General features: G+C 36.9%; 1 protein-coding gene across 2 annotated transcripts in view; it reads left to right on the top strand.

The window, feature by feature from the left end:
* The window catches only part of LOC131030607 (zeaxanthin epoxidase, chloroplastic), a 138579-nt gene extending 131517 nt beyond the window's left edge, over window positions 1-7062 (top strand). The window contains exons 10-16 of one of the 2 annotated variants that reach the window (XM_057961491.1): window positions 5360-5405; window positions 5569-5633; window positions 5761-5862; window positions 5975-6050; window positions 6413-6501; window positions 6597-6684; window positions 6776-7062. In XM_057961491.1, coding sequence (XP_057817474.1) covers window positions 5360-5405; window positions 5569-5633; window positions 5761-5862; window positions 5975-6050; window positions 6413-6501; window positions 6597-6684; window positions 6776-6859 — 550 coding nt within the window. In that variant the 3' untranslated portion in view covers window positions 6860-7062. The remainder of the gene's footprint in view (window positions 1-5359; window positions 5406-5568; window positions 5634-5760; window positions 5863-5974; window positions 6051-6412; window positions 6502-6596; window positions 6685-6775) is intronic. The other variant, XM_057961498.1, reaches the window with a different exon arrangement.
* The last annotated feature ends 15701 nt before the right edge of the window (window positions 7063-22763 follow it).

Genomic DNA, 22763 nt, shown 5'->3' on the forward strand with positions numbered 1-22763 from the left:
TTTTGAAGAATCAATTGTTGGACACTGAAAAAAAGGTTATTCAAGCCTTTAACATTTTTTGATAGTGCACACAAGTTCATTGAATACCTCCTTTGGATGGCTCAACTTGAAGAGAGACAAAAGGGTTTAATGGTGGGAGCCATTGTATCAAATCTGCAAACTATCAAACATGCTTTAGAAATAATGAAATCAGATTACCTGCATTTTCAGATAGAGACCACGCCATCAAGTTTCCAGAGAAGACTTATAAAGCATTCACAAAAAAGGAGAAAGAAGTTGATGAGCTTAACTTCGAGTTAAGTTTAGCTGACTTTTCTTTATATAAAACTGAAAATCAGTCCCTTGTTGCAGCCACATCGAAGGGATAAGAATGTGTTACAGGGACTATGGAGGTTGTTTACTGTCAAACAAATGATTGAAGGAATTGATGAGCTAGGGAGTGATGAAGAATTTCTCGATGACTACAACAGCTCTACTATCTCTAAGATTTAATATGATGATATGTAATGTCCCCTTCTCAGGCGTGATGTTTCAGTTGACCGATGGCTACTCAATGGGTGAAATTAGGGTTTCCAGTTTTGGAGGTTGTTGTTGGTCGTGAATTAGAGTTTGGATCGTGGATTCTTTCTGGGTTTTCAGAGGGCTTCACAGTGGTATGTCCGGCTTTGCGTTCCGAGCACTTTTTGGAATTTACTATTTTTAGCAAATTCTATTTCTAGCAGTGGTCCTGATTATTTCAGCATAGTTGGTTCTCTTCTTCAGTTGGTTCAGTTGGCTTTCGTCACTTTTGGCCTTGGGATGTTTTTGGAGAGATAAGTTCATTTCATTTAAATAATGTTATGTTTTAATGTTATATTTTAAATTTGACCCCTTGGCCTAGCTTCATCACTTCAAGTTGTTTTAAAAGGTGGTCTTCAAGGGTGGACGCATCATGGAAGGGATTTAATATTTCCTAAGGTCTAAAATCTTGCATATGAAAAGGGGTGCCAACTTTATGAAGAGAAGTGAATTAAAATAAAGGTTAATTAAAGCTTTTAAAAGTGGTGCCATCTCTTGGAGGAAAATTCAAATGTGAAATTAGGGTGCACTTTCTAGAAGCCTCTAGAGATTCCTTGTTAAGCTTATAAATGGAGGCCTCTTCCCTTCATTTTGGTAGCTCATGTCTATTGAAGTGTTACTCTACCGGAATGGTATTGGGGTTGCTTCGAGGAATGAATGCCTCCTAGCCTTGGCATTGCTTCTTGCTTGAAAGATAGCAACTAGTGGTGATTTAGTGTAGTTGTGAGAGTTTGTAGTGAGGATTGCATTGTAGCTTGATGTGTGCTGGAAGTTCAGTTATTTGCATTTCATTTCATTTTCGGGAGTCGCGGTTAGCAGGGCAGATTCGTAGTTTCACTCATATAATTCAAAATAAAAACATATTCATTCTGGGTATTGCATATTTCCTCTTGTTTTGGCTGGGCGCTCCTTTGTGCAAATTTGCAGATTCTAATATGAAGTGTTTTATTTTATAGAGAAGAATCGCCATTCTTGTCTGGTGTCATTGCTGGGAATTGCCTTGGGGTTTGTGTTAAATAATCTGTTGGGTTAATTTCTGATGTCTTGGTATTGGTTTGTTCGCCTCCTTCATAGGAAGCCATTGCTTTTGGTTTTGGGTCATTCGGACTAGTATTGAGAGAGTAATGAGCATTTTAGTGATTCCATGTGTTGCTGATCAAGCATTTCCTATGCAGGTCTGTCGTAAATCAGAATCTTAAGATTGATCCTTGAGCAGAATTTCTTGGACTAATCATTTTTGTTAAGCCCGGGAGAGTCTTCTATATTGTTGCAGCATTGTATAGTCTTAATCTTATGATCTTGGCAAGCATTCACTATCATATTGTAAGTTGAACAGTAGTACTGGCAGCATTTCTTCTATCTTCATTTCACGCTTGTTATTTACATTTAATTCCATTTCTAAGTTCTTAGCATCTCCGCCATATGGTAGCTCCATTTCCACCCTGGGTTTGAAAGCACATGCTTGGTGTCAAGTTTTCCATCCAGCAGTTGTAATTGTAAAGATCCTCTGACCATATGTTAGTCCATCTTGGGCACATTCTTGGTTAGAGTTGCTTTCAGCATGCACTAAGATCCTCTGACCATATGTTAGTCCATTTTGGGCACATTCTTGGTTAGAGTTACTTTTAGAATGCTTCGAGACCCTCTGACCATATGCTCACGCCTTGCCCAACCCGGGATCCTGGTGTACATTCTTGGTTAGAGTTGTCTTCCGCATCGTTTTGGTTTAAGTGCTAACCCTAACAGATGTGTGTTGCATTACTTTTTGTAATTGAAACATTGAAAAAAATTGGTCTGGGATATTTCATGATAACACTTGGGGAAGAGCATCATGAGTGTAATTCCATTTGGCTTGATAAGAAAAATTTGCATGATAACACATCTTCCATTTCTATTGCAAAATTATCTCTTAATTATCTGATTTGTGGGACATCTCTTTATTCATGCAATGAGAATGGCAATATATGGAATCCAAGTGATTGTTCAAGATTCCCAATGGAGCAAGCTGGTGAATTTCCCATTGATGGCATTGTGAGGTATGCTCATCATTTTTCTTTCAGCCCGGCACATACAAATTATTTGGCCATGTTTCTGATGACACATATGAATGGGATAGATAAGAGATTACATAGAACACTCTAGTCTGAGGTGCTCCCTTCTACGGAAGAAGAATCCTAATCTTGCAGGTCTCCTAGTTTGTTTCTATAGGATGGATATTATGTTGGGATACGGGATAAGGCACATTGATTCTTCAGTTGTAATTAGAGTGGAGTCGTTAAATATTGGGAATGGCAGACTACCAATTTGGCTTTGGGATCCAAGGATCTATATGATTGGTAGATTGCTCCAAATTATAACAAAGATTGACAGAGTTGTTAAGTTGCATCAGGTACATACAGTAAAGATACAGTGGAGCAGCATTTTGTAGGTTCATTTGGGATCCTGTTATTGGTATATAAGTCCAGATTGCTTGGGACAGGCAACCTTTGGGAAGGGAGGACTATAATGTCCCCTTTTGTTGGGTAACTGAAAATGTCCCTTTTAGCTTATTTAATTCCCATAGGCTGATTTGGGCTTTATTGGAGAATAATTAATTAATTAGTTTTTAAAGAGTCCTATGCTTCTCAGGATTATTTATATTTTTTAATTAAAACCTGAGCCTTGGTTATTTTAATAAAGCGACTTTGTTTTATGTCTATGGAGAATTTATAAGGTGGGTCACTTTATGAGTGGGAAAATGAAATTAAATAAAAGAAAATTAACTAATTTTCTCAAAGATGGATGTAAAAGAGTTGAGAGCCAAAAAGTAATTCATTCTTGGCTTGTTATTTTCTTGGGAAGCTTAACCCTAGGACAAAAACCCTCGGGTTCTTTCAATCCTTGTTGGATTAACTCAAGATTCACAAATGCATCTATTGGATTGGAGTTAGAAGGTTTTGTTGTGCTAAATGATACATCATTTTCACAGGTTTTGGGAAATTGTTCTACAGGGAAGGTTTCATTGATAAATTTGTGGGAGTTGTATACAAATACAAATCAGGCAAGATTTTGGGACACCATTTTTGATGATTATTGTTTTCCTGATTTCTACAATTGAATATAAGAATTTGTTGGATAATTATGAGTGCTATCAATAAGGAAATATCAAATATTTAGAATGGGACGCAACATAGAAGGAATTCATTGAAGGTAATACTACAATTTGCTGGGCGTTTATCTTCTCCTTTATCATTGACCTTGCTGGGCATAGGAACCACCAAATGCCTGGTGCAATGTTTAATTATGGTGGGCATGAGTATTAGACTTTGCTGGTGTTCAAACACATATTGCCAGGCGTGTAGCATGGGACATATTTAAAGCTAATGGAGGATTGTTGAGCTGGCCACTGCCATACCTGGAGGTGGCGTGTGATTTGCAAGAGTTTTAACAGGAATTTGGGAAGTCATGACTCGTGAGGGTCTTTGGAGCACCTTATATTGCTGGTGTAGATCTGTTGAAAATCCCAGGCAGGCTGAAGGGAGTGGCATTTAACATTTGGATTCTGGAAGACCAAATGCCTTGTGTGTTGGGCAATTAGCAGCAGCTGTGCATGAGTGTGATCCTTAGCATTTCTAAGAGGTCAGGCAATAAAAGAATATATTTTTGTTCCTTGTCATTTATAACAGCACTTGTATCGTTCACATTTCCTTCTTTCTCATGTACATTGAATTTAATGCAACTATTTGATGTAATGTTCATATGATCAAAAAATGTTGATTGTGTTTGGGTTATGAAATCATGTTCCAAATCTTCTAATAAAATATTCCCAGCAATAGCAAAAAAAAGTGTTTGGCAAAATGCCTGGGTTAAAAATTGTGAAATTTCGAGTTTGGTAAGAGATATCCTGGTAGCGTTTGAACAATTTTTTTATTATAATGATACAACAATCATGAATCTTAGTGAAATTTATTTATTTTTCCAAGGAAACTGCCTTATAGATTGTTTCTCATACTGACATCTTAGAAAGGGAAATGAAAAATTTCCTTCAGCAGAATAGCCAGACAGCAATGATCAAAATTTCCACCAGATTTGCATCTGCAGTATATCTTTTAAAAGAACTTGGTAATTGGGTGGTAAACAAGCACTAACTTTTAGACTCCATGGATCATGGAGAAAAATGACAAGGGAAACTTGTACATTTTCTCATCATTAAACTAGAATATGAAAGGAACTGTCCTCTGAATCATTTTCCATTCTTGAATCATAAGAGCTTAAATTTCCTTAAACAAAATAGCCAGACAGAAGCGAACAATTTCTACCAGATTTGCATTTGCAGTGTATCTTGTACAAAAATATGGCTCTTGTGGTAACCAAAGACACATTTGGAATTTACGGATTTTCAAGAAAACTGAAAGGGATATTTGCAGTTAAATTTCTCATTAGACTAAGATTGTGAAAAGAACCATTTCCTATTAATGACCACAATATTTGATATTTTTCTTTACATGTTAATCAACTATTTAAGTTTGTGCTAAAAGGCATACAAATCCCATATAGGCCAACAATCACTTATCCCCAAGAAAATCATGTACTTGAAAACCTAGATTTCATATCCTAAATGAGGCTTGTTTCTCTTTTTCGGTTCCAAAAATCAAAATATTGATGAAATATTAGTGCTACAGTTTTAGATCATTTCGACTTTTGCTCATAGGTAAGTCTTGGTGATTGAAAGTCTATTAAATCCTTATTCAAACCACTTGTGGGCATACAAAACACAACTTAAATGGCATTCCTTTCATGTAACCACATGTTTTTAATGCAGATCAAAGCTAGAAGGGTGGACACCAAGGTGTAGACTTTCTGATAAAGTAAGTTGTTAGCAGGCTGCTTCTCCATTGCTTTTGAAATTTCAACTCGAATATCTGCATCAAATTGTATAAATTGTTTTTGGATGGACTATTTGATTTCTTCTCTTCATTCAATGAGCTTGCCACTCCATTTTTTATAGGTCTTTCTTGTTTTGGTTTCCAGGCAAGCAGCGAACTACAGCGATGGTTTGTAGATGATGATGCAATGGAGCGAGCTATTGATGCAGAGTACGTCTCCTTAATTTGTTATATAATGTAACGTGATTAGAAGGCATAAATGCAAGTTAAGTCTTTTGAGTTTAATCATTTTTATTTTACCTTTTATCTACTGACTTGTTGGGTTCAATTATTCTAGCTGGTGTCTTGTACATGCAGACGACAAAATGCCTTCCCGAATATCAAGTGCTTCTGGAGTTGTTCGTTTGAGCAGAGATGAGGATAAGCCTACTTTCATTGGGTGTGCTCAAACTCCATTCTAGAAACAAAGTGTTTAATTATTTTTGAAAAGTATTTTATCACAATGAAGAAGAAATGTTTGAAGTTTCCTCGTTTTCTAAATAAATAAATAGGAGTTACGTTTCTCTTGTCAGGAGCACTATGTGTACATACTCAGAAGGTGTGCCAGCAGTACTACCATATCCACAGGTCAGTTCATGGTGCCTTGCTGAGAATTAAACCAAATCCTTTAAAACCAGCAAAACAGTTAGAAAAAAAAGTTCTGCACAAAACACAACTGCATAATACCTTCTCTGTTTTCGTGTATATTTTCCTTTTGAAATAGTGTTTGCTTCTTGTTTAAGTTCTATATAGCAATGTTATTTCATTGTCAATACCGTGATTCTAATTTTCTTGTCATGTTCACTTTCATTCCTAACTAAATGGATGTTTCAAAGCACAATGTTGGTACCAGGAGATTCCCAGTATTATTATTATTGCACAGATGTTTTTCATCAACTGAGGGATATAATATTATGACTGGCTGATTAGTTAGTTGATGGACTGAACAGGTTTCTGAAAGGCATGCATCTATTACATGCAAAGAAAATGCATTCTTCCTGACTGATTTAGGCAGTCAACATGGCACCTGGATCACCGAGTAAGTTCGAAACATAGATGATACTAGATAGTATGCCCAATCGAGGCACACAATTTTTACAGTGGCATACTCTAATTGGCATCGTTATGTTTCAGTGAGGAGGGTAGAAGATACCGTGTTCCTCCAAAATTGCCTGTCAGGATACACCCTGGTAATGTAATAGAGCTTGGAAGAGACAAGCAGGTACTTAATCCTTCATTGCCTTAACCAGTTTCCTATTATTTAGATTCCATTAAGGATGGATTGAATTTTCCTGTTCTCCTTAATTGTGCAGGCTGCATTAAGAGTGAAGCTATACAAAACCTTACCCGAGGAGAAGTATGTTGAACAAAATGTGCCAGTTTTGGGTGCTGTATAGGATATGATTAGCACAGAGTATCTAAATGTATCAAGGATCCTACGTTGAATATAAATTATTTCTGCCGAATATCAAGTTTCTTAACCATGTATAGCCCACCACCCATTTAAACATTGGAAAACATTATTGTTGCACAGAAGCTTAGTTGACGACTGAGGAAGAATGTATGGATCAAATATATAGAATAAAAGTTGTTTCTTGAAGCATTGTGTATATATACGGAATGAAATCAAGATATTCCCATGCAATTTAATTATGTGATTAAGTAATGTTCATATGTTTCACCGACTTAAATTACCTCTGCAGGTGTATATGAGTATTACAATGCTCAAGGTCCCTGCAATTTGCTGTTGAGAAAGACACAGTTTTCTTCTGCTTGCAAGGAATTCAGAACTGGCAAAGCAAACCTATATTATAATTAATTTTAAGAATTATTACAAAGTGTGTTCTTCTGTATAGTCAAAATTATATTCATTTTAAAAATAATAGTTAAAGAGCTTTCACCCCCAAACTTGTTATGTATTGCCATAGCTTTTACCGTACGTAGTGCCTGTATAAGCTTCCATTGTCTCACGATTATCTTATATATCTGCGTGCGTGTACTATAAGTATGCTGAACAATTTCTACGAGCAGTCATTTTTCTAGTGATCTTTCTTTACTAATAATTGAAGGTAAGGAACCAACAAAACACACAAGATATAATAGAAGAAAGACATTAACACATCAATTTAGACACTGTAACATCTCCCACTGATTTTTTTTTCTGGATTTTGCGATTTCACAATCATTAAACATGCAACATTAAAATTAACTGCATTAGATTTTGACAGTTCATGATAATTAATGTGAGATAATTCTGGATTTAATCAAGGTTTTGGACCACACTCGTGATCCATCGTCAGGATGAAAAAGAGCTGCAAAAACAATGGTCAAACAGTTGAATTCAGAAGTATCGTAAATAACATTAAAATAAATTCATCAAGAAGATCCCAATGTGGCTAAGGTGACATCAATGGGAGAGAGGTTACATTGATTATTTAAAAAAAAAATTACTTATTTGAATAAAATTGAATCTTTGCAATGGCGGCCAAGGAAAATGAGGTTGTGGCCTCTGCAAACAGTACCAAATATGCATGACAGCACTTCATAAAATACAATAGTAATTAAGTAGTACAGCTGGGTTAGGAACAACTAGCCGATGAATGAATGAATGAGTGAGTTTTAATGATGTTCACGAGACCCACGGTCTAAGGGCCTCAGAAGTTTCAAATTATTCCAGTTTCAAGTTCTTTTTCATGCTGGATCTTCTGTTGTGAATCTTGATTAAGAGGCTCACTGTTTTGTGAAGTCTTGACTTTTCAAAAAGCTCACTCAGACTGTCCACTTTTAATGCATTATCAAACTGGCTGTGAATGTCTTCATACGCTATACATTCCATAATGAAATGTCATTATGTTTCTACTGTCCTCTTGCTGCAAAACAGGCATGTTCTTTCTTCCCACTCTTCTTTTGGCACCTTCCATCTACCAGTTCCAATCTCAAATAGTGGGATCCATAATTGTGCAATTAGAATTTTGGCCTTATTGTTGATCGTGGATCTCAAGTATTATTTTTCATCATGTGCCCAAGTAGGATTGAATTCTTTAATATGGTACTCTTTTTTCCTGCCTGATTGGTTTATCCACATGGCATTCCTAAATTTTTTTAAGACCCACTTTTTTATCTCCTCTTTATTACAGGGTCAGTCATGCAATTTATGTCCCACTTGTTCATCCACTTGTTATTTTGTTTCTTCCAAGTTTTCTTCCTATGACTTAAGTTCTCTTCAACAATCAAATTGGGCCAACATTGCTTATCTATACTTCCTACCTTTTTTAAGTAGCATAACAACCGAATGACCGTTGAAGCTTCAATTGGGTACATACCAGCGTCAGCCAAAAGAATCTCATACGGTATTGTTGATTAGACTTTGAGGCTGCTAGTGATTAGATGTTTTTGTATTATTTCTATTTGTCTTCATTTGTGGTTTGACATGCTATTCCTCCAAACTTCACATCCATAAAGGATAACTGAAACCACTAACAAACCGAAAAGAGTTTTCTTAGTCTTCCAATCTTACAACTTTGTTTTCCTACATCTGTTTTGAAGAAGGTATAAAGCTCTCCAACCCCCTTGGATCCTCTTTGATCTATATGTTTCCTAGCTGAGCCTATTGTGAAAGTCAATTCCTAAGTTGTATTCAACCACTACCTCCAAGGGGCTGCCCTCGATTATAACATCAAATTGCTACTGTTGCTTTTTCAAAGAAAAGATTATGACCTTGGTCTTGCTAGTATTCACTTGCATCCCAACTTCCTGACAAAATAACTCAAGAGCCTTCAAATGTTCTCTCAAACCCTGTGCAGATTTTGCAATAAGAATAAGATCATCAGCATACAAAAGCAATTTCACCACATATCCTACCAATTGGATACCTTCCCCATTTGTAGTGTTTAACCACTCTCCAAGTTTATCAATATATAAGCCAAACAATGTGGGAGATAAAGGACACCCTTGTTTGACCCCGATGTTGCTGCCGAAACATTCAGACATCCCATCTTTAGTTCTGATTTTAGCTGTAACCTACTCATACAGTTTGTGGACAGCAGCCCTAACTTCTTTTGGAACCCCAAGTTCTTCCATTCTACACCAATTGCAAACCAATAAAATATGCATAATTTCAATCATTGAGATTTTAATCCATCATAGATATAAAAAATCATTAGAATAATAATATTTGACACATCAAAGAGGTGACTGCACACTAAGTTGAAATATATGTTGAAAAATCCATACAAGAAGTGATTGGAACTGTGCATTTGATCAGCATCTTGATAACTTCAAGACAGAATTAAATAGGAATTTTTTTCCAAAAAATAATGAACAATGTTTATTTATAAGAGAAATGCACTTGAAATATGCAAAATGACCACCCTCTTCATTCCTTAACTCCTTTTTCAAGCAAAAATAATTACTATTAATTTCTTTTGTCTTTTTTCTTTGCAATTTTTTGTAATTGACTTTGGAATTCATTTTTAGCATCATATTTGGTCCTCTTTTTAAAACAAATTTTATTATAAATAGGACTTACACTTAAAAAGGGGACACGATCGTCATCCATCCTTAGAATTGTTGGCCATCAAACAATTACAAATTTGAATGTTTTAAAAATTGCTCTTCTTCTTAAATAGCATTCTCTTTTAGAAGATCCCTCCATCGAACTAGAAATTTTGAATTGTTTCTCAAAAAAAAATTATGCATATCTATGATAGTTTTGAGTACCACAACCAATTTGCTTTTGTCATTGAGCTAAGGTAATTGTATTGAAGGTGCAATACAATACCTTTTTCAAGCATTAAACATGAAAGCTATTATGAATTTTACTTTGTTCTAGTATCTCTAATTTATGAGCAACCTATTCAATTCTTTTCAAGATCTTTTATGGTCCATAGAAGTGCAACTTAATTTTTTCAACTCCATTTCTCTTGAGTGATTATTATAGATAAAGTTGTAACCTTAAGAAAATCATAATTGCCAACTTTAAAATCTCTCCAATTAATCCCAACTAACAATATATTTTTTTTCGATTTTGAGTTATTAGAGATTACATTTAGTCTCTTGTGCTTTGTTGAATTAATTTTTTTGTTCTTGACATTCTGTTGTTAGTGATGATCAAATCTAAAAAAGATAAAGCATCATATCCATACAAAACTTTGAAACGAGTCATACTAATGGAGATGAGATGTGTAATATTAGAGTAATGCTTTGGAGAGCCATTAAAAGTGAACCACTATGATAAGTGGGTGAACTATCGGGGACTCACTAATCAACCTCTCCACTTGGGATGTGGTACAAAGTGTAAAACTGTTAGGTACCCCTTAGATGGCATTGAGCATGTCATGGAGGCCCTCTAGCGTGACTCAATGACACTCTATCTGAGGACGCATGTGCGGGTCTAAGACGACAGTGCGACACGTTGGCACCTTGTACAGATGGAGTCACAGAGTCTGCACAGAGAATGAACTGTTATGGAAACATGCTCAAACAACATAAACTTAAGCAAATAATGATACGAAAAGAAAATACGATTGTCTATGAAATAATGAAATGAAAAAAGGGAAGAGATGCTCTCACAATTGGTCCATGCTTGAAGTCTCCAACAAACTTTTCAAATCTACTTGGTAACTTTCGCACAAGATGAACAAGGGCGAAAAGGTCATGGTTGTGTTTTTAGAGGCCTGCCACAGTCAAACCTCTACTTTGGTGTTTCCACCTCCACGAACAACCAAGATAGATAGATGAAATAATAGATAAAAGATACAACAATAATGTCGTAACGAACATGCTATGGAGATAACAAAAGAAAGAGGAAGAAGAAGACTCCCCTTTCACACCCAAAGCGAGAAGCCTGCTAGATGAAGAAGAAGAAGAAGAAGAAGTTAGTCTTCCTCAAAGCATGACAATAGTAGCAATATGTGAGAGCCAAGGACATAGTCAGATAGAGAGCTTCGAAATAAGACAATGAACAAGTGTAAATCCAATAGAATTTCAGGGAAAGAGTTAGATAAGCAACTACTGAGACAAAATGAGCTCCAAAAAAGAAGATAAACATGTTGGGATGAAAACAGACGTCGATGGTCGCAGAGAGGAGTTACAGGCATCTTCCAGGAACAGGTGTAATGCTTAAACGACCACCTTCAAACTGTCAAATTTGTGGGACGCTAGCACAGTGTGCAGATGTCTTCGCGAGCATGCTAGTGTCTACGAGTCAAACAATTAGCAGGGTTAGAAAATGACAAGGTGGAGGCTGACAAGACAAGTGAGATGGACAAAGGACAAGGCAATGAAAAAGATCTCCAATCAACATAAAGCAGAATTACAGAGGGTGTAATTTACGACACTACATTTTGCAGCCACTTTACCAAGCATATTATATTATAAAGATGTAAACTAAAGCAGAGATTATCGAGATATGAAGGGGAAGCAGAATCCTCGACCTGTGTAGAGATGCCACCAGGGAAGAGTCTTGAATCTTTGAAAAGATATTGCCAGGTTGTTTCATAAAAAAACATGCTAGTTGTAGACAAACATGTTAGATAAAAAGTGAATAACATGATACGAAAGACATTGAGATAACATATAACAATAAAATGATAAATAGATTCATTCTATTTGAGGACGCATGCGCGGGTCTAAGACGATAGTGCAACACGTTGGCACCCTATACAGATAGAGACACAGAGTCTGTACAGAGAATGAACTATTATGGAAACATGCCCAAATACCATAAACTTAAGCAAATAATGATACGAAAAGAAAATACGATTGTCTATGAAATAATGAAACGAAAAAAGGGAAGAGATACTCTCACAATTGGTCCACGCTTGAAGTCTCTAGCAAGATTTTCAAATCTACTTGGCAACTTTCACACAAGACGAACAAGGATGAAAAGGTTGTGGCTGTGTTTTTAGAGGCTTGCCACAGTCAAACCTTTGCTTTGGTGTTTCCACCTCCATGAACAACCAAGATAGATAGATGAAAAGATAGATGAAATAATAGATAAAAGGTACAACAATAATGTCGTAATGAACATGCTATGGAGATAACAAAAGAAAGAGGAAGAATAAGACTCCCCTTTCACACCCAAAGCAAGAAACCTACTAGATGAAGAAGAAGAAGTCAGTCTTCCTCAAAGCATGACAATACTGGCAATATGTGAGAGCCAAGGACATAGTCAGAGAGAGAGATTTGAAATAAGACAATGAACAAGTGTAAATCCAATACAATTCCAGGGAAAGAGTTAGAAAAGCAACTAGCAAGACAAAATGAGCTCCAAAAGGGAAGATAAACATGCTGGGATGAAAAAAGACTTTGGTGGTCGCAGAGAGGAGTTATAAGCATCTTCCAGGAGCAGGTGTAATGTTGAAATGACCACCTTCAAACTGTCAAATTCATGGGATGCTAGCACAATGTGCAAACGTCTCCGCGAGCATGCTAGTGTCGACGAGTCAAAGGCTAACAAGACAAGTGAGATGGACAAAGGACAAGGCGATGAAGAAGATCTCCAATCAACATAAAGCATAATTATAGAGGGTGTAATTTACGACACTGCATTTTGTGGCCACGTTACCAAGCATATTATATTATCAAGATGCGAACTAAACTAGGGACTATCGAGATATGAAGGGGAAGCAAAATCCTCGAGCCATGTAGAGATGCCCCCAGGGAAGAGTCTTGAATCTTCGAAAAGATGTTGCTAGGTTGTTTCATAAAAGAACATGTTAGCTATAGACAAACATGTTAGATAAAAAGAGAATAACATGATACAATAGACACTAAGATAACAGATAACAATAAAATGATAAATAGATTTCGTCGATATGGGTAGAAAGCTATGCTAGATAGCCATACAATAGGGCAACCTTAGATAAAGTAGACTGGCCCCCACAAAAGGCGATAAGATCTAGTGGTTTGCCCCCCCTAATAGGCAAATGAGATAATAGATTTCAGCAGTATGGGTACCAAGTTATGCTATATAGCCATACGATAGGGCGACCATAGATAGAGTGGATTGGCCCCCACAAAGGGCGACACGATCCAATGGTTTGGCCCCGACCAAGGCAAATGGGATAATAGATCAAATGGCTTGGCCCCTATAAAGACAAACAAGATTATGCAAAATGCAGATATGTTAATGCAGAAATGCAAAGATATGAAAGCATGGGAGGCCCTCCCTTGAAATGGTATATGTAAAACACATGTTATTCTAAGGAGAAGGAATGCTATGTCATGTCAACATAACGAGATCTTTTCATGGAATGTCACCTTGCAAAAGATGACACATAACACCCACAACTCAAAAACAGCACAAAAGCACAAGGAGATTTGTTGCTTTAGTGTCAAAACCCATAGCATTCAAATGAGATAATATATAGCTACATATGGGTGTTTCATTATGGTACCAAACTTTACAAATCATAGGAAGAAGGCACATAAAAACAAGGAGAAGAAAAAATCGGGTCAACATGAAAGAGAGCCTAAATGCCCCCAACACTTTGCATCATCCCCAATATCGAAAATCAATATACGATAGATGGAAGAAGGGAGATTAACAAATAGAAGAATATTACGACAAAAAACCCCTATTTCTAAGCACCTGTCAAGTGACTTGGGTCCTTCAAGAGAGCACATAACACATAAAGATAGATAACCTCCTATTTCCAAGTACCAATGGGGTGACTTGGGTCCTTCGAGAGGGAATAAACATATAAAGAAACCATGGGGGAACACAAGCAGGCATGCTCTAATCTACAAGATAAAGAAAAGAGACACCATCCTACAGGTCATCCACAAATAGGTCACCATCCTCCCAATATTGATCATACAGGGAGGGAGGTAAAGACTGAAGGAGAACAATTGTGAGGGCAGCACTAGATGCAACACCAGCAACAAGATCTAGGGATGAGGCAACTTCCACATTTTCGTCCAAGAGCCCATGAGAGGAGAAATTCAATGATCACGTAAGATTGTCGATAGCATCAGGGTATCCTCTAAAGAGTCAAACAAACACTTCACATTAGAAGAGGCGGGTGACTCGAACTGAGGTGGCAGAACAGGAGCTGCACTGCGAACCTTCGAAAGAGGATAAAAGCCAAACTCCAAAGGACGCAAAACCTCCTCAACAAACCAAATAGAAGTAGACAATGAAGACAAAGAAACCAAAATCGAAGGCACAAGAGCTGACTTCAGATGACAACACTCAAGCACGAGCCCTATTTGAACTTCCGCTTTGGTTTTTGTGAAGGTGAAGGCCTCCAATCAACTGTATCGGGTTTCAATACCTCAAGAAAACTCTGATGCAAAGGCAGCTATGAAGTAGGCAGAGAAACATAGCTACACTAGGCACTACCTGTGTAAGAAGCATATCCACGAGCTGTAAAAATGGAGGAACATTTGGAAAGGAGGTGATCAAGGGAGGCTCCAAAGAAGGGGCAATGGAACCTTGTACATGTTTAGGGTAAGGCTTGTCAACAGTCCCTAGAGTGGGTGGCAACAATACAGAGGACAAAGCAGGAGCAAGATCAGTAGGCTTAGAAGTAGGCACAAAAGCATCAAGGATGGACACCATCAGTTCACTTGCAATCCTCAAAGCGACCTCACTCTCACAAGAACAAAATCCTAGGGAGGTTCAACAACATCATGCTCTCTGGGAGAGGCCTCTGGAGCTAGAATCAGCAAGTGAGAAGGCCAAACCAATGAAGCAAGAGGTGTAGCTAACACAGGTCTCACATCCACATGAGTTACAGGCACCCTTCCTTTTTTTGTTTGAGGAGAAATCAGAGGAACAAAGAACACCCTTGGAGGCTGTGATGTGGGAGCTAGTGGAGACGAGCAAACATGAGGTGAACTCCTACCCTTACCATACCAGGCAGGACAAGGGATATCAATAAGGATGGGAAGTTCAAAGGGAGGGTAGGATGCAGAACATTGCAACATGGATGTCTTTCCTTTGTCTGTATCAGGTACAGACATAGGAACAAAAAATACCACTGGAGGTTGTGTGGTCCTAGATGAACAAGGAGGTCTACTCTGAGGAATAGGTTTAACTTCAACCCCCAATGAGGAAGGGGTAGAAGGTACTACCCATTGTAGCACAAGAATAGATTGAGTGGAAACAAGTGTAGGTGGTAAGGAGATTGTAGGCTGAGTTGATGAAGAAGATAACTCTCTTGTCTTATACTTGTAATATGCTTTGTATAGCGGATCTCCACAGTGAGTCATGGGCCCAACCAGAGAAGGCCAAAAATTATCTAATGAAAATCCCCCACATGTAGTCAGTGGGAGAAATCCAATGTCCTAGATAGTGTGATCAAGGGGATTTCTTCTATGGCGATTAGCTAGGGGATACCTAGCTTAACCCGAAATAGGTTTGATTCAGGAATAACAACAAAGGTGGTCGAGACCGTTTTGGGTCCCACAATGACCGTCAAAGTGGTATTACCAGAGGTGGAATGAAAAGTCTTTCATGAGTACAGACAAAGGAATGACACTCATTGTATCTCGCCCTATGCTAGCCATTAATGAATAAGGCCTCCTCCGTCATAACATCAACTCGACATGTGGGATCTATCATCACACTTGTGACAGTGTAATTGTTGATCTTATCCAGGATATATAATGGAGAAGGCTCCCTACTATAAGTAGCGCCCAAAGGTGTGAATGATATTTCTTTGTTACTTTATATCTTTTGGCTAAGGGGCGAGATAGGAGTGATAGTGACCATGTTGACGAAGGGGCCACCACCTCGCTTGGGGTTTGATGATGTCGAAATTAATTTAGATGAATGAGGCGGAAAAGGATGTGTAAATCTATAATTCACTATTCATCTTATCCACAAACCTCGCTACCCTGATGGCACCGTTGTCTATATGGTCTTGGACCAAATGCCTAAGGTGAATACAACACTCATTATCATGTCTAGGAACACGATGGTACTAACAAAATTTTGAGCCATCATACCAACTAGGATATGGTTTGCTATTGAAAAATGGTCAGATCTTAAGAAGAGTTATGAGATTGTCTTTCAATAGTTTATGCATGATGCTTAAATAGCAATCAAACAACTTTGTAAAAATGTGATTTTGTGGTAGCTCCTACACAGATCTCTCAGTAACCTAAGGGACTGAGAATACATTTCCACCTTGTTCTTTTTAGATCATCTTGCAAAAGAGTCTCCATGAGAGCTTAAGAAAGGTTCCCCAAACCAAGTCATCATGTGTTGATAGTTAGTGAGTGCAGTGCATAAATTGGTGAAATTTGAAAAACAATTTAAATCCAATTTCTCCCTTAGTCTTGGCTGCAAATTCTCGATAAACATTTTTTGTAAATCACTATCTAGTAAGGCAAAATAGATCTTGGTGGAGATGGATTGATATCAGGGATAAACTCCATAACCTTTTCCTTGGGCTTTTTCTTACAATGAACTAGGTTTGTTATGGTGACTTGGCTTCTAATGTTTTCTTGAAACCTCATATGAAAAGCATCCATAAGTTGATCAAATGAATGAATGGAATAATCAGGCAGCAAACTATACCATTCTAATATGGTTCAATTGAGGGACCGAGAGAACAACCTAAGTAGCACAAAATCTAAATTATAGTATTCACTACAAACAGTCATAAAAGTGTTTATGTGTCAATTTGGATCTCCTTCTCTATATCGATTGAATTTTAGAGATTCAGCTCCTTACGATGTGATTGTATTGAGAATACTCACGTCAAGAGGCCTGCAATGATAATAAGCAGGATGCGATGACTAATTAGAAGAAGATGCCAAGTTAGTAAGTTGCCATTGTAACTATCCCATATTTTGCAATATGGTGTTAAGCATAGGATTATACGACAGACGAGGTGGAGGTACAACAATACTAGAACTATGATCACCACCAGCACTAACAGTAGGTCCAGAAGTAGTAGAGGTCATTTCTATCCCAGTATATGCAAAGGACATGTGTGAGACATTAACTTTAGGTATCGTATATCCACCGACAAGCGGATCAGTAATGTACAATATTGACCATATGGATCATTTCTTGAGGGATATTTACACCAATCTATGGGCCAATGGTGTAGGATTGATTGTCTTAAATATCAACATCAACAAGTGGTACATGATTTTTAATGATCATAGAGATAGCCCTTAACACTTCTAGGCCCTTCTTATCTAAGATTAGCATATCTCTTAGATTATGAATAATAGAATCGGCCTAAGGAAAGACGTTTTCTCATTCAAGGAAACCTTCAAAGTCATCCAAGTTTCTCTCCAAAGAATAAACATTATCGAATGGAACCTCAAGAGTACATTCATGATTGACAATAGGTGGAGATTATGGAGGACTATTCATAGGAGTGTTGGTTTGTGAATTATGTGTAGAAGATACCTTAGTCATGATGTTTTTAAGAGGTGTTGAAGGGAAGAGATCATTAAGGTTTGGTAAATCAGTGACCATTGGTCATGGTTGAGTCAGACTATAACGATATGGAGGGATGCTCTTTCTAAAAGTTCTACAACAACTCCAGTAGTTGTCAGGGTTGTGAAGCTCATAGACAAGCTTCACATCAACAAGTCAAAAGGAGTGAAGAAGAAATATAAAATATCTTTCACGTCAGGTTCACCAAAATGTAGAGGAGAAAAAGTGAACCACTTCGACAGGCGGGTGAGCACCTATCATGGAATCACTAATCAACCTCTCCACTCAGGATGCGGTTAAAGTGTAAAACTATTAGGTACCCCTTAGGCGACACCGAATGTGTCACAGAGTCCCTCTAATCTAACTCGTTGACACTTTGTCTAAGGACACACATGCAGGTCTAAGATGACAATGTGGCATGCTAGCATCCTGTATGAATAGAGTCACAGAGTTTGTACAGAGCATGGACTATGATGAAAACGTTCCCAAATGACAGAAACTCACTAGTACATTTGGCCTAAAATTCCGACGGAGAAGGTATATTGATTTTTGTTTTGAAAAAATGCTCGAATTCGTCGGAATTCCGACAATGATTTCATATTTGGTTTTGACGGAGAAGGCATTAGTAATGAAATTTGTTTTTTTTGAAAAAAAGTGCCCGTGTTCATCAAAATTCTGATGACCACGGGCATTACTTAAAAAAAAAAAAGAGTGCAAGTCATTTGCTCAATCAATCTCGTGCAAGCTTCGTCGACCTCTAGCAACCCTGCGTGCAAGCTTCGTCGACCTCGGCAACCCTGCGTGCAATCTCCTAAAAGGTTAGGGTCTTTTGCATATGAATTTTCATTTTAAATTTAATCTTCTTAAGTCTTAAGGATTCTATCTTGAATATACCCTAGTGCCCAATTTCTCCTTGATCTAGCTACATCCACCTACCATGGCTTCCTCCGATACGCCCACCTTAATAGATGCCTCCACCAATATAGTGGATTGAAATCAATGAAAGAGGGGAAGAGTGGATAGAGATATTGTTGGAGGACATCGGGTTGTGCGTGATCATTTAATGAAAGAGGGAAGAGGAGAAGAGGGCACACTTGATGGAGGAGGTCGACAAGTGTCCCAACTAATTTTTGACCATGGAGGCCAATATCCTTTATGCCAGTGTCAAAATGTGGGGTTTGTAATAGGATGCGACATCCATCAAAGCATAATAGAGCGGTCATTCTAACAAGATGGCAGATTAAACAATGTAGAAAAGCGTCAATTAAAAATAAATACAACATTGCATTTTATAATGGTAAAATTAAAAGGGGCAATGAACAAACATAACACTACTTTGGAAGGCTGCAAAGACAGTGCGTGGCACAATATAGAGATAGGCTATGCAAGAGACAAGAATAGAAAAGATGCAAGGTTGAGTCATAGAGTAGGGTATGATATCCATCAAAGCGTAAAGGCTTTTGAAACTCTACCATAAATATAATTGCCATGTGTTTGATCAAATCAATAACTATCTAAAAAAATGAAATGCTAGGGAGAGACATTAAATGCGAAGACAAAAAGCAACTGAAAAGGCATCGAAGGTGAAATGAACCACTAGAGAAATTATTGTAATTCAAAACATGAAAGGGTATCAAATTGGAGAAGATACAATATAAGAAGTATCGACCAAGGATGTGGAGGTGTGTGGGCATCAGCCAAGATTGGCCAAGAGAGATAGAGGTATTGTAGAGAGGATTGATTGGAGATTGTTAATTGCATATTTGAATAAATATTTTGTTGTAATCTTTATGTCAATTCAATTTGTGTTCAAAGAATCTATACATTTGTGCTAACTATTATTTAGTTTCTAAGTTAGGTAGAGGAATATTTATGTGCTTGCATCAAATGGTATAAGAGATTAGAAAGTACTATCTATAATTCAAATGCAAATGTATACTATCTATAATTCATAAGATGGCATACTTTAGTACTTATAAAATAGTCTTATCGGTTAGAAAGTATCATGGTTTTAGAGCGTAACATGTCTACCCAATTAAAACTGAGGAGAGATTGATCTGCAGCAACAAGAGATCGATTTACAATAGCAAGAGATTGATCTGCAGTAGCAAGAGATTAATCTGCATAACTTTTGTGCTTTGGATTGATCTGCAGCAGAATGTCAGAGATCGATATGCAAATTTTTTTGTGCTTCGGATCGATCTCTACCTTTCACAGCCAGTTCTTGATGAACAAAAAAGTGAGGACTTAGGAGAAATATAACCCCCCAACAGCTATCTCCTAACTATAGTACCCGGAACAATTCAATACAGTAACTAGAGTATAAAATTCTATCAAGTCAAATAAAAGAGTCATTAAAATGGGCTCATAAGATTGATCATGTGTTTCTCTATATGATTGCCATTGAAATGTGGTGTTATATTGCAGAGTCAATATGTCAAACAATGGTATGCTTGGGATGGACACACTAACTAATTTTTTTTGGCTAGATGTACTAAAATATATGAGATCTTGTTCCTTGTGGATAGGGAGAGTAAAACTAGAGGTAATTTGTCACCCTTGGTAAGTAGAGACTGAAGATAATAATTAGGATTTGAATCAAGGACCATTTTAATTACTTGCATCTCTTTAGTATATTGTACAAATTCATATATGTCTTCCAATATAGCAACTTGATGAAGATCTTTTATCAGCACCTTTGAAGATGAAAACAAAATATTTTGAGATTCCTTTAGAGATAGTAAATGTGAAGGCATTCCACACTTAAATTCCCCTTGACTTACCTCCAAGTTTTTCTTATGTTTTAATTGTGTGGTTGTCAAGTATAAATTTCAAGTTTGCAAGTTTGAAGTTTGTTTCCAAGTGTCGTTTCAAGTCTAGTTTGTCCAAAGGTTTTCTATTTTATTGGTGTGAAGTCATGATTGTGTGTCTGATTTGGAAGTTTTCTAAAAAAGAATGATATTGAACAAAAGCACAACTAGATTGTACAAAAGTGTAGAAAAATAGTGTAAAAGCCTCATTCAAGGTTACAAATGCGTAAAAGAATTGGACAAAGGAGCAATTATAGGTTACATATGTGCTCCTTCCCTTGAGAAATTGAGCTTAAAATGCAATTAACTACCCTCTTAGATGTGCCATCAAACGTTAACATTAAATTATCCATTTGAGAAGGAATTCACTTGACCCTATTCTCGCTTTTGGATCACTAGTGTCTTAGTCACCAAGCTCAAGAGATTCAATCAATTGTTGAGAATATCATCTTAATGGCAGTTATAGACAAGAGTTATGGCCTTGACAAATGGGGGTGCCAAATAAATAATTATTCAACAAACATTTTTAGTTTTCCATTAGGTTTGTCCTTATTTGAATGCTCATTTCAACTTCCAAGGACACTAGTTAGTACTAGGTGATGATTCTTTGGTTCCACCAAGATCCCTAATATACTACTTTTAGTAAGTTTTCATTTTTTTGAAAGCTATACAGTGGCCGAATTTGAATCATGTAACAAGAATAGAAGGAATTCATCTCTACTACAAAGTTTACCCATTTTGTAAACACACTCAATTAAAATAAAGATTATTTTGTTCACTTATATTTTAATTATCAATTTTGTGTTTTATTTTGTTCAATTTTTACTTTTGGTACAATAAATTTCTCAACTAGTGTATTGTTCCCCAAATTACTAGCCTAATTTAGATAAGTGTTATCACAACCTAGTTTCTCTTGCATGTACCATAAAATGCAGTCAGATATTGGATATTTGAATTAAAGATGGGATTCAATGATATTGAAGAACTAGCTACTAACTCCTCAAATTCCTTCAAGTTGTTGATCTAGGTGGCTTGAGGAAAACAAAGATCAAGGATGATGAACTGATTTGTGTTGATGCTCCGAAGTAACCAAAATAAGTAGTGAGCCCCATTGGAAAGGTCATTTGGCAATTGGACTCCCTTTAAAGCCTAGGTAAGTTGTGACATCCACAAGTTTGACGAGAAAATTGATGTAGATGTTGTTGATGATTATATTTCTAAATTGGAGATGTATTTCTTTGTAATTTCTTAGATTAGAGAAAATTAGTAGAGCCCTACTTAAATTAGAATTCCAAATCAACAATGTTGGATTGCTAGCTTGCTAGCCAAGGAGGAGTTGAAGGAACTCCACTTGATTTAGTGATGGAGGTGAATTTCAATTTGGGTGGTTTTATGGAGGTGAATTTCAGTTTGGGTGAATTATTAGAACTGAAGAAGAATGGAAAGTTGCAATAGATACATGTGCTCAAACACCAACAATAACTACACAATAGAAGTAGATGGAGCGTATGCTCTCAAGGTACAATGGCATGTTGATTTTGTTGATGGGTGCACCTTTGCATTGTTAGGTAAATATTTCAATTGATAATGTCCTTGACACACCACTACTAAATTGGCCACCATATAAATGACCATTTTTGGACAATGTTGATTTCTAACATAGTGTGTAGGCACCTAAAATATGATAGAGAGTTATGCTATTGTTCAGGTCTCCATACAATGAAAGGTCTACATATGGGAAGGAGACAATCATCCACACTTATCACAAGCTTCTACAACTCATGTAGACTCAAGGTGAGTTGAAATGACCATCAAAGGTGCTCCATGTACCTACAATGGTGAGCCATTTCTAACATAGTGTCACCTGAGACTTTTTCTATTTACCATAACAAGATGTTTTATAACATAGTGGGTAAGTACCTAAAATATAACAAAGAGATATATGCTATCACTTAGGTTTGCATGCAATGAAAGGATTACATTTTGGGTAAGGAGATAGTCATGCATACTTATTACAAGCCTCTGCAATTCATGTAGACTTGAGGTGAGTTTTAAAATTACCATCATCAAAGGTGCTCCATGTAC

This window comes from Cryptomeria japonica, chromosome 4, assembly GCF_030272615.1.
Source record: "Cryptomeria japonica chromosome 4, Sugi_1.0, whole genome shotgun sequence".
NCBI classification, from domain to species: domain Eukaryota; kingdom Viridiplantae; phylum Streptophyta; class Pinopsida; order Cupressales; family Cupressaceae; genus Cryptomeria; species Cryptomeria japonica.